At 34.9% G+C, this 12,468-nt stretch overlaps 1 protein-coding gene across 11 annotated transcripts in view; it reads right to left on the bottom strand.

Annotated features, from left to right (window-relative positions):
* PIKFYVE (phosphoinositide kinase, FYVE-type zinc finger containing) overlaps positions 1 to 12,468 on the bottom strand; it is a gene marked incomplete at its 3' end in the record, with an annotated part of 81,875 nt that overhangs the window by 21,358 nt on the left and 48,049 nt on the right. For all 11 annotated transcript variants that reach the window (XM_081260543.1, XM_081260552.1, XM_081260550.1 and 8 more), the window contains 10 exons: positions 11,304 to 11,444; positions 10,558 to 10,684; positions 9,158 to 10,311; positions 7,577 to 7,677; positions 6,188 to 6,259; positions 5,341 to 5,512; positions 3,262 to 3,440; positions 1,254 to 1,367; positions 751 to 859; positions 472 to 626 (listed from right to left, as the gene is read on the bottom strand). In XM_081260543.1, coding sequence (XP_081116669.1) covers positions 472 to 626; positions 751 to 859; positions 1,254 to 1,367; positions 3,262 to 3,440; positions 5,341 to 5,512; positions 6,188 to 6,259; positions 7,577 to 7,677; positions 9,158 to 10,311; positions 10,558 to 10,684; positions 11,304 to 11,444 — 2,324 coding nt within the window. The remainder of the gene's footprint in view (positions 1 to 471; positions 627 to 750; positions 860 to 1,253; positions 1,368 to 3,261; positions 3,441 to 5,340; positions 5,513 to 6,187; positions 6,260 to 7,576; positions 7,678 to 9,157; positions 10,312 to 10,557; positions 10,685 to 11,303; positions 11,445 to 12,468) is intronic.

Raw genomic sequence — 12,468 nt, 5'->3', positions numbered from 1 at the left:
TCTACCTCTAGCCCAGAGCAACAGAGTCAGCCATCCATGGCTGAGAACCTCTGAAACCATGAGCCACAAATAAACTTTTCCTTCTCTAATTGTTCTTGTCGGTCTTTTGGTCACAGCAGCAAAAAAGCTAACTAAAACACCCTCATATCAATTATTACTCATTGCACACTAATTATTTCAATTATTACTCATTGCACACTAATTCTGTCAAATTCCATTCAGCAGCATACACATTTGAAACAATACTGAAGGTTGTTCCCTTCTTTGGTTTTTATATCTTCACAAGCAATCTAAAGGTTAGACCATACATTTTAAAGGATTTAAAAAAAGGGAAAGGAGGGAGTGGGTGAAGTTTCTTTATAACTTAAAAATATGATGAAATGTTTATAATTAATAAATTATTTAAATTTTTCAAATGTCACGGCACAGCCAATTTGGCAATAATATTAATTAAATTGCAAAATCATATACCTGTTATTCCAAGCTTGCAGAACTTCACAAAGACTTTGTTTCTTGGCAATAAGTGACTCAAAGACTGACTGCAGTTGCTGAGGAGTGTCTAAAGAGGAAGACATGAGCCTTGCTTGCATCTTTTCAATCCAGTTCTTGAACTCACTTTCTTCCATCTAGCAGGTAACAAGATAAAATTTCAGTAAATAGGCACTATATAGATAACCCTTCCCCACAAAAAAACAATTTCTAGTAAGTAGACAATTGACTTTTTGATTTTCTATTAAAGAAATGAACTACCTCTTTTTGTGCAAAGATATCTTCCATTTTATCCTCTCTTGTTTTGCTAAATGTATCAGTTTTCAAAGATGCAAGTCTTTCGTCAACAGCTAGATATACCTGTGAAACTCTAAAACCAGAGAACATTACATACCTTAAAGAAGGTGAGATCAAATTTTTCACTCCACATAAACAGGGAAAAAAGCAGACACTAGACACAAAACCATAACTGAAAAAAGTCCTATCTAATTAAAAATCATATAATTGTGCACACCAAAAAAGACCTGAAGGATATACTTCAAAATTTTAACAGTTGTTTGCATTGTCAGAGTTCAACTTTTTAAAAAATGCTTTCCTGTATTGTCTACATTTTTTTCCATAAAGCACATATAACATACAATTCAAAAAAGTTATCGACATTTTCAAAGACGGTTAAATGAACAAATCTTGATACTTGATACTTGATACCTATACATCACAGACTTTTTTAAAAAAAGAGGATCACCAAAGAAACTGAAACTTACTTCTGAAAGAAGTCCTTAAGGTCCTGAAGAAGGGACACCTTTAATGGCGCCTGGCGCTTAATGAATATTTTAGGGAGTGGAACACATACTTCAAGGAGCCGAATGGGAGAATAACTGAGAGAAGAAATACAAGTAACAGCAGAAAAATGAAAAATATTTTAATACCTTGAGCAGAGATATATCCAGATGGTCAATTAAATCCTAATAAGGCATAAAGGAAAATAAAGTTTCTATAAAATTGTATTTTTTTAAAATCAAAGTTATTGAAGACAAATTTCAATCATAAATATTTTCCTCAATTTTAGATTTTGTTTTGATTCATCACTGCACTGTGATGCCATCATGTATCCTTTTGAAGTTATCCTCATTTGTTATAAAAACAAAACTGATTTTGATATAAACCTTCTCTATGAGTAAGGAAGAGACTCCTTCCTATAATAGGTATAGGTATAGATATTCTTTACCTTTCCACTCCTGAGGAATCTTCATGAGAATATTTCCTTTCCGCCTGAGGTACTGCCTAGTCAATGCTATGCCCCACCTACACAGTACTTTCACGGTTAAAGCTCTTGCTTAAGAAAAGAAATAAGTTCTAATTAGCAAATGTTCCCTGAGAGTCTAAAATGTCCCAGATGCTATTTTAGATACTGAAGATATTTCCTCATGATTCAGGAAAAACAAATAAATATTTAAAATAAAACAAATAAATTGGGGCTGGGGATGTGGCTCAAGCGGTAGCGCGCTTGCCTGGCATGCAGGAGGCGCTGGGTTCAATCCTCAGCACCACATAAAAATAAAATAAAGATAGATATTGTGTCCACCGAAAACTAAAAAAAAATAAATATTTTTAAAAATTCTCTCTCTCTTTAAAAAAAAAACAAATAAATATTTAAAACACATACTTCAAGTGCTAAGTGTCAAGAGAAATACAAAACAAGAAAGAGAAGCAGGGGAATACTAGTCATGAGAGGGGATCAGAGTACGGAAAACTGGAACAGACACTCATGCAAAGTAAGTAAACAGCAGGCAGATACCTGTGAATGAAGAGCTTAGAGAAAGAAGAACCAGCACAGGGCTCCCAGGCAGGAACCTACCTGACACAGGTGAGGCTGAGCCAAGGGGCTAGCATGTGTGTGAGGGGACAGAGATAGGCCCTAGGCAGACAGACAGAGCTTGTAAGGACTTATAGGCCAGTAAATGGACTCTGGCCTTCACTCAGGGTGAAACAGGGACTCTGTGCAGCATCTAGAGCAGAGAAGTGACCTTGGTTGATTTTTCCTTTAATAAGATCATACTGAGCACAGGCTGTGGGACAAGGCCAAAAGGAAACTGTCTGAGACTACTAAATTTTGAGGGTAGTGAAAAGTGTTCAGATCCTGGATACATTCTGAAGCCAGAGCCTGAACCCTTCCTCAAATTATTTAATACCACAGTGGTGATTATTTACTTATTAAACTTAAAATTTTAGCTTTATTACAAGTATTTGATTATCTTTATGGTAGTTAATACCTTAGCAAAAATTCTGACAGAGTTTCTTGAATGCCAAAACAAAGAGTAAAACCGAGGGGCTGGGGCTGTAGCTCAGTGGCAGAGCGCTTGCCTAGCATAGATGAGGCACTGGGTTCAATTCTTAGCACCACATAAACAAATAAAATAAAGGCATTCTGTCCATCTATAACTACAAAAAAGTTTTTTTAAAAAAGAGTGAAACCGATAGGTCAACCAGGGTTCAAATCAAGACCCCAAAACTTGTTAGCTCTATAAATGAACATACAATATTATTATCCTCACTTGTAAGGTCTATAAAGTCTATAAGTAAGGATAATAATACATTTTTTTTAGGTAGATTAAGTTAACACTAATAGCTCTTAGCAGTGTCTGGTTCTGTGCTTTTGCAAGGGTGGAGGTGGGAGATGACACATACAATTTAATTCAATCCAGTAACAGTAGAAATGTTGCAAAACCTTCAGGAAATATGACAATGTACAAGATCCCTTTGATTCCTTACCTGAAAGATGCCACCATCTGGTTATAAGAAAAATACTGGTGATAATCATGATGAATAGAGTGACCACAAGGCTCAGCATTGGCTCTACGTGTGTACTGGTGCCCATAAAATCTAAGTTCAAGGTACTTTGCAAATGACATAGACCAGGATTCATTGGAAAGAGCAACAACTGGTGTTACCTGGAATTCGACAAAAATAATTTAAGTTATCTAATAATAATGAGAACTTCATTTTTAAAATGTCTTTTCTAATACAAACAATATATTCTGAATGCAGAAAACAGGGAGAAAAAAGTTTATAGGTGAGTGGAGCTGAGGGTAGTGAGGGAGAGCAATATCTCTGATAATCACATCACCAACAGCAATAAACCTGTATGTTTACTTTCTATATATGAATACATATTTACAGTCAATGTTACTTGTACAAACTCTTTTCCTACAATTTTATAAGCTTTTATTCTTTACTGAGCAAGAAATCATGAATATTTTTATCATAAGATAATCTTTACAACTTTTTAAATGGCTGTAGGATTATCCTATTATATGAGAATATTAAACCCAATCCCTACTTATGTGCATGTAAGACATTATAATTTTCACCTTATTTGGATGATGCTGTGTTGAACATCCTTGTACATACATAAAAACATTCATAGTTACATCCTTGAAATAAACTAATAAAATATCAAAGGGCATGAACATTCTTATGGTCTTTCATACTTTTTGACACACTGTCTTCCAAAACAGGTGTACTAGTTTATAAAACCTCCAGTACCAACAGTATTTCAGAATATCAATCTCTACTTTCTTACCAATCCTAGGAATTATAAATATTTGAAATGCCATTTCTTTAAAAAAAAGTCATTTTATTTAATTTCTACTTGGTTTCATTGCTTTGATTACTAATGTGAAATTTATTTGCACATTTACTATCCATTTGTATTAAATTGCTATGTTATGCTCTTTGCCTATTGTTTCTATAACCATGGTTTCTAGAAATTTAATACATTTAATATTAAGTATATTTATGTTTGGTTTTTTTAAGTTGTAACTTTTCTTACACTAGAAGTTCTTCATTTTTGTATAACAAAACTCTTTTCTATCAGAATCCCCAAAGCAGAAAGTTTTGTCTTTAAAATAAAGTGCATATACTGAAGTATGCAAGATATAAAGTTCAAATTCAAGTTATTCCTTTAATGCAATGATCAATCTACAGAGTTCACAAAAAATATTACCAACTATCTAATGAGAACTAAAGGCCTATAAGATAAATATGAAAGTAAGACTGATAACCGGTAGAATGATTTTAGGCTGGTGTATTTGCTAATGCAGGAGGAACTAGATTTGACAGCAGATATTAACGTAAGTCATACTATTATTTTGTAATTGTCATATATTCCTTCCAAAAATAAACTCCAAAAAAAGCCATGGTAACAATGAAGTTAAACTGGATATATACTCACTGTAATTTGGATAAAAAAATTATGTATTAAAAACATGATCATGCTGCCAAATATTTGCCCCCGAGTTAGAAAAGTAAAGAAAGGCACATGAAAGAAATAAAACTCATATCTTTTTCAAGATTTTACATGAAAATCAGTAGGGTTCACTTTCAACACTGTCTCATTCATACCTCTTCAGAGAGAAATATTGATATAAGCTCAGATTTATTGTGCAAACATCCTGATATACTGCAATAATTAACTTTACAAATCTGTCTTATCCCCTAGATGAAAAGTCTCTATTCTTTTTTCATTCCTAGGACCTAGCACAGTACCTCCTGACACACAGATGGTGCAAAATGAGTGGTTGCTGAATGAATAAATAAAATAATTAATAACTGTCAAGATATGGTCTCAATATATTTACTGAACAAAGCACCTGAATTTTACTTAATGACTGATATATTTCAGTAGTGAAATTGTCAAAAAATGAACATTATTTTGAACATATAGCAAAGGAAGATAAAATAAGAGCCCAATTACAACCAGTTTCAAAATAATATAGATTACCACCTCCCCCAAAAACTATACAAATAAAGAAATAAATGTCATATATTATAGTACCAAGGTATATTTACCTGTTTGCAGATTCTGCACCAGGAATACGTGAGAATTGTATGTTGATATCCAGGTACTGGAGAATCCAACTCCTTAAGGATTATCTGCACACAGCCTTGCCCATGGACAAAGCGCCGAATGTGATGCACCATAGGAGTATCGCAGAACATGCTAGGGCACTGATAAGAAGGCCTTTGACAAACAAAAGAGCCCTTCTCATATTAAGCATAAAACATAGAAGCCAAGAATAATGAATACTGGTTACTCAGAACCACTGTCAATAAAGAGCAGCATTCTTGCTAGAGTATTGATGACCAGTGAGCAAAGTATACAGCACTCCTGCTGCTCTGAGCTGCAGCTGAACCCCTGTCATCAACTACTGTGTGATGACAGGTTCCACTTGTTAAGTCATTTCTATTTGTCCAACAATTTCAAGATGATTCATTTTATCCATTAAAACCTAGACATTTTGGGGGACTGGTATTCCCTTTAAAGGGGGAATGGTAGAGATTAAATTACTTGCCTTTTGTCATGTAAGTGAGGAATGATAGCACTAAGATTTAAAATGAGGTCTAGCTAGCTGCCTCCAACACTTCCCTTGCCTGTCATTTGAATCACTATATGGACAAGACATTTGAAAAAGCCCTAGGGATGGCAAGGTTATTAGATTGATAAATATATGAGAAAAGTGCCGTGTAAGACATCCCAATTTGAATATGAAGTAGATTACTTCTTTGCATGGCATGGTTTAATGTGGTGTTAAAGTGAGGACCATATAACACTTGACATCAAACTCATACTTATGTGTTAGGTTGAAATTCTGGTCTTCAAAAAGCCATAATGGAACACAAGGAAATTAGCTCTTACCTGAAACAGTATCTCTCTAAAAATATTCCTAATGTAAGATCATTCTTCCCATAAAATTCCATTGTTACAATCCTAAAAGAAGAGATCACTTCTTAGAAACACAAGGACCACACAGCAAATACACTTCATGAGACCACACATTCTGATTATAAAATGGGCTTATAATGAAGTATTAAAGGAGGTAATATTTGTCGTTATAGAACAGGTTTTACATCATCTTGTAAAACAAGTTTGGACTAGCAACACCATACCATCTTTTCCACTCCCAGTCCATTAGTACCTTATGAAATTATTTAATGAGGATGCATAAACTATAATATTAATTAAGTAAAACTGATCTGAGTTAGAAAGAGGTAAAAGTTTCCTTTACAAAACCTTACACCTCCTAAACATAAAAAGAGGACTCTGTCGTCTGCTCTCTAGTCCACACCTTTACTGAACAGCAGCTCTTCTTACTAAGCATCCAACTGCTAACTTTTTATCTAATCTACAAATGCTCACAAACGAGAGAGTTAGGTTATGTGCCTTTAAAAACCCACTTCTTATTCAAATTCTGACCTAAGGAGTCCCTTTTCTCCCAGAGAAAATCCCTGTGGGCTTCCCCAACCCCCATCTGCCTACTGGACCTGTACCACTGCTATACCACTTCCAGAATATCACTTCTGGAAGTGTTTTGTCATGGAAACAACACTGCAGAAAGTATAATTACATTCTTATAGTACTTTGTCTTGTTTTGTGTGTGGTACTGGGGATGGAACCCAGAGACTCACAAATATAAACACACACTCTACCACTGAGCTACAAGGTACATGTTAAACTAAAGGTAAGCTATATCATGTAAAACTATATAGTCTATGTGAGGATCATGTGCCTATGATTTGAAACAATAATTTATAACATTATAAAATGTGTTTCTGTCAATCAACAGAGAATTAAGTTTTAGAATAAAACCCATTAATAAGGCAAAAGACTGGGCTGTGGGTATAGCTCAATGGTAGAGCACATGTTTAATATGTGCAAAGCCCTTGGGTTCAATCCCCAGCACCAAAAATAAAAACAATATAGCAAAAGGCTGATTGCTTTTATAAAAATGGTATCTGAAGAAAAACTTGCCTAACAGTTATCATCAAAATTCAACTTGTGTGTGTCAACTTTCTTTCTGTAAGTACAAATTTCTCTTCTATCCCTCACATTTTTTTCACTCTCAGGTTATTCTCATTTATTTCTTCCCATAAACAAATTACATATTTACAAATTTCAGAGTTTTGTCAACTTAGCTATGACCAGCAATGTGCCATATACCTAAAAACAAGTATGAATGTCTACATTTTTTTCAGTTGCTAGAATTCTGTTCTTAAGTGCAATAGTTTACAGGGAGAAGAATCCTACCAAGGACTGACACAGGCACTGGGAGCATTGCTGGACTGGGCAGATGAGCTGCTAAAAAGCACACACAGTCTTTGATGGTTAGCAGGATTCAGACAGTCCACCTGAAGGAGAAGGAACACATGAGCCACTGGAAGTCAGAATACATTGAAATTCCACCTGCTTCTAACATACAATATATTCCACTCTATTGGTAAAGTTTCCTGTCATCACTGCAGGAGTTCTGCTGAGAATTTAATACTACAAGAAACTATATTTAAGGAAGAAGAACAGTTGATATTTGAAGAAAGACAATCTAAAAAGTCTAAATTAAAATATAAAAAGATACTAAATAGTTTGTTTTCTTAAATACTCTTTCAAAACTGTATTATTTGGGGAGAAAAATGAAACTAAAATGTCCATATGAAAGTCTGATCTGATAACTGAATATAACATTAATCAGAGATGCCCAGAATTCTAAATTCTAAGGTATTTCCTCACCTGTATTTTATGCCTGTTTTTGATCTCTATGAGGTAGCAACTGCTATCTGTTGAAATTCAAATTTATGCTACAGAAATCCAAAAAGAAGTTCTTAAAATACATGAAGCCTCTGCACATCTGAGGAGAAGCCTTCCACCCCACCTCCCAAGCTCAGTGGTTTGTAGTTTAAAAACATATGTCCATCCTCTTTGCTAGCTCTCTAAAACATCCACACATACAAATACCCTCATAAGTATGAACACACAGGTGATTTTGTTTTATAAAAATTATAAAATGGGGCTACATATATTAAAATACAACTTCCTTGTTAACACACAACAATATATCACAAAGCCAGATGTCGTAGTGTCTGCCTATAGTCTTGGCAACTCAAGAAGCTGAGTCAGGAAAATTGTCAAGTTCAAAGTCAGTCTTAATAATTTAGCTAGACTATGTTGCAAAAAAAAAAATAATTTAAAGGTGGGGGGCTGAGGATTAGCTTGGTGATAGAACATCTCTAGGTACAATCACCATTACCACAAACACACACACCAAAAAAACCAAAAATGTATCACCGATTCTATCCATGTCATTAAATGCAATCCAAATCATTGTTTTCACTACAAACAACTAAACACATTGCTTCAATAAATATCCTAGTACATATATTCTTACCAAATGCAAGCATCCTTATACAAACAGATTTAATTGGTTCTTCAGCAATAGATTATAAAAAGTAGGAAGACTGGGTCAAAGGCATATAAATGTACCCATACATTAAGATACCTCCCTATCACTTTCGAGAAATTTAGAGAAGTGTATAGAAATTTATGCAAGTTGTTTTTTCCATACCCTCATTAATCGTGGATCTTTTTGCCAGTCTCACAAATAAAAAATTATTTAACACCACTACTATTTAGCATTTCCTTGATAAGGAATGAATCTGAATGTCTTTTTTTATTAAGCAATTGCATTTTCTCATCTTAAAGTAGATTTCTTCATTAATTACTACCATTATTAGTAATGTGCCCATAAACAAATCTCTCTTTCTAGAAAACAAAAGAAAAAGATCACTTTCATAGCTAGATAACAATGCAAAATGTAAAGCCAGTGCCGTGGCTTACCTTTGTGGACCACAATGCATCACCTGGAATCAGCCCTCTCTCTTCATCACTCTCAGTTTTGCTTCCTGATTTGCCACTGGCAGTACCAGATGCATCCTTTGAGTGAGCAAAAGGGTCTGAATGTTTTGACTGAATTCTTCCTCCTCTGGCTCGATAATCAGCCAGCATTCTACCCAAGCTCTGGCTATCACCCAGATGCTCAGCAATCCTAGTGCTCACTAGCTCATGCGAGGGCAAGACTTGAATCGACTTGGCCTGAATACTTCCATTTATGCCCTGAAACCCAGAGAGATCCCTGAGCAGCTGTTTCTTCCTCCTGCTCTCCATTTCTTTGAATTCTTTATTGAGAAGAGGAGACCAGTAAATCTGCTCTGGAAAATAATCTCGAGTAGAGCATCTCATGCCCTTCTCAGTTAAAAGGAAAGGTTCCCGGAATGTGATTACTGGGGAGATACAAAGGATCACATCTTTTAACTCCTGTTTAAAGGCCAAAGAATAAGTCTTTCGTTTATCTTCAGAGGGGGTAACTTCCTCAGTAACATATAATCCAGTGTCATCCTGTAGAGGGTCTCTAAAGGTTCTCATCTGGCTTTTGGGATCTTGCTCATCTATTTGCTGCAAAATCTCTGGCTGTTGATTGCTGACAGCATCCTGTTCGTCCACATGAAGTGGCAACAATGATTCTGGTACCAAATGGAAAAGAGCACAGGGGACACCAGCGGGGCAAGCAGAGGTGGCATACTCTTGATGCTTCAAAGAGGCAACAGTCTGTGGAATACTTTTATTTTCCTGCTCACCCTTCTCAAACATAATCCTGGATTCCAGCAAAGTGTTATCATCAGAGGGCAGAAACTCAGGAGGGTAGTCAGGATCCCGGGGAAAGGAGGTTCTGCTATACTGCTCCTGCACAGCCCCATCTTCCTCCTGTCCCTCAATCAGAGAATGGAATGAAGGACTTTGCATTAATGTGGGAGGCATAGCAAATTCATCCATGAGGAAGGAGATTTCTAGTTGAGAATGATAGGCTACACAGATCATAAATATTAGGATCTCCTTGACTCGAGCCAGCTCATAATCAGAGCCTCCTCTGAGCTTGATTGTACAGCCTAGGTGCTGCGGGCAGCCTTCAAAAAACATCAGTGTTTTGGTTTGTTCTACAAATAAACAAACAAAAAGTTAAGAAGGTTTAGGTGATAATCCAGAAGTCCCAACAGAATTAAGTTCTACCTTAAGTTCTTAAAAACAAAAACCACCCTTCCAAGAATAAGACTACAGTTGCCTACACTCACTTAACCACTGCTGCTTGATATTTCCTACTAACTAAATGCTGCAGTACTAAGGAGTTCACTAAATCTCTGAAATCCCCAATCTCAAGTGAATCTATGCCAAAGATCACTCACCATTAGGCAACTGAAATATCTGCATATAAAATTTGTGACAAGTGCCCAAGTGTGGTTTTGTGAGTAGCTGGTCCATTGACATCACTAAATCACCCTGGGTCATCCGACTGATTCGTTCTAAAACTTGCTACAAGAGAAAAACACTGTATTACAAAATTAGAAAAAAATTAAAACCTTAGTGAATTTAACCTGGAAAAGTAATGGAGATGTGAACCTCATAGTGAATTTCCTTAATTTTAATAATTAAAATCAGTTTTTTATTCTAGAATTCAAAGCAACTGAACATTATAAACAATAGTCAGAGTTAAGTCTACACTGGGTTGCTAAGTAATTAAAACATGCCCACTAAAATACAATACCCATACTAATATTATCATCAAAATGCATTTGAGTATCATGCATTATCACAAGCTACTGTGGAGGAAAAGAAAGAAAAACTCCCTAGAATTGGCCTCTATTCTGCAGAGGGTAATCTTTTCAAAGGAGAGAACATTTTTACTGCTGTACAATTCCCCCAAACAAAATAAAGGACCAACAAATACTTGCTAATTAAACTTTTAGTAAGTGTCATATAATCAAGCAGATTTTCTTCTAATCTGAGATTCTTCAGTCTTAATAATGAAATACCTACCATGTCTTCTACGGTGCAGCAAAGAAATAAAGATAACTGTAGACCTACCATGCACAAATATAAAGTGAAAAGCTATGGATTTAAGTGACATAAAAATAAAAAAATAAGAACTCACTGACTTTACGTTAATGACCAAAGTAATGCCATGTTCCAGTAACATGTCCTGGGCAATCCGAGACACAGTTTTCTCAACCAGAACTAATGTAGGTCGAACATCAACTATTCGCTGGACATAATTCTTCAAGAATTCCCTTTCCTAAGTAAGATAAATCAGAAATATTATGCCTGTTACAATTCAAGATCTGGACATATTAAAATATCAGGATAACTTGACAATTAAAATTGCTTTCAACCTAAATATTTTTATTCCACAAATAAATCTATAACCAAATTAATTCAAACACAACGAAGAATTTCATTAATCATTCTGAACTATATTACTTGTGCTGAAAAAAATTAGGAGAAACTGCAATCTCCAACTAATTTTACTTTGAAAGATTTTTAGTCCTTCATTATCCACAAGTACTAATACATTTAATTAGCTCTCAGAGTTTAAAAAAACTACAGCAAGACCAACCAAACTCTAACCTCACAGCTCCCACTTACTGAATTTTTTTAATACGGTTATAATCCTCTTTTTTGAAACCAACAAAAGTCACCCTTTTTCTAGATATCAGAATAAATGACTCTCAAACAGACGCTATTTCAGCTACTTTCCTAATTCCAATCTCCCAACTGATCATATTCCACCCTGAATAGCTACAGAGATCTAAAACTAATGCTTAATATGATTTAATAACAAATGTTTGATTTCAAAGCAAATGAACATTGAAAACAACAACCAGAATTAAGACAAAACAATTCATTAACTACTTCATAAAACTTCTGGGCTCCAGATGGCAGACAACTGAAACTGAGCAAGCTTGCCACTCCTATTCCATATGTCCAAAGTATTTTCTGAGCAAGACTATAATAATGTTCATAGCCACCAAAAATGCAAGAGCTTATTGTTTATTCCCTTTAATGAACCTGCCTGTTAGGAGGTATGGTCCTTTTAGCCTTATACCTCATACAATTTAAGATCAGAATATATTAAAATATTAGGACAGCTTGACTATTAATATCAATCTCACCTAAGTGGTTTTTATCACAATAAATCAGTAACCAAATTAATTCACACCCAATCAAGAATTTCATTCATCATTCTGAACCATCGATTATGCTTAAAAGAATTTGAGGAGAAATTCTATTATTGTATATATTTTCAAATTCTCCCATTA

This window comes from Spermophilus citellus (genome assembly GCF_964194105.1).
Source record: "Spermophilus citellus genome assembly, chromosome: 11".
NCBI lineage: Eukaryota > Metazoa > Chordata > Mammalia > Rodentia > Sciuridae > Spermophilus > Spermophilus citellus.
This window is presented reverse-complemented; position numbering and strand designations above follow the sequence as displayed.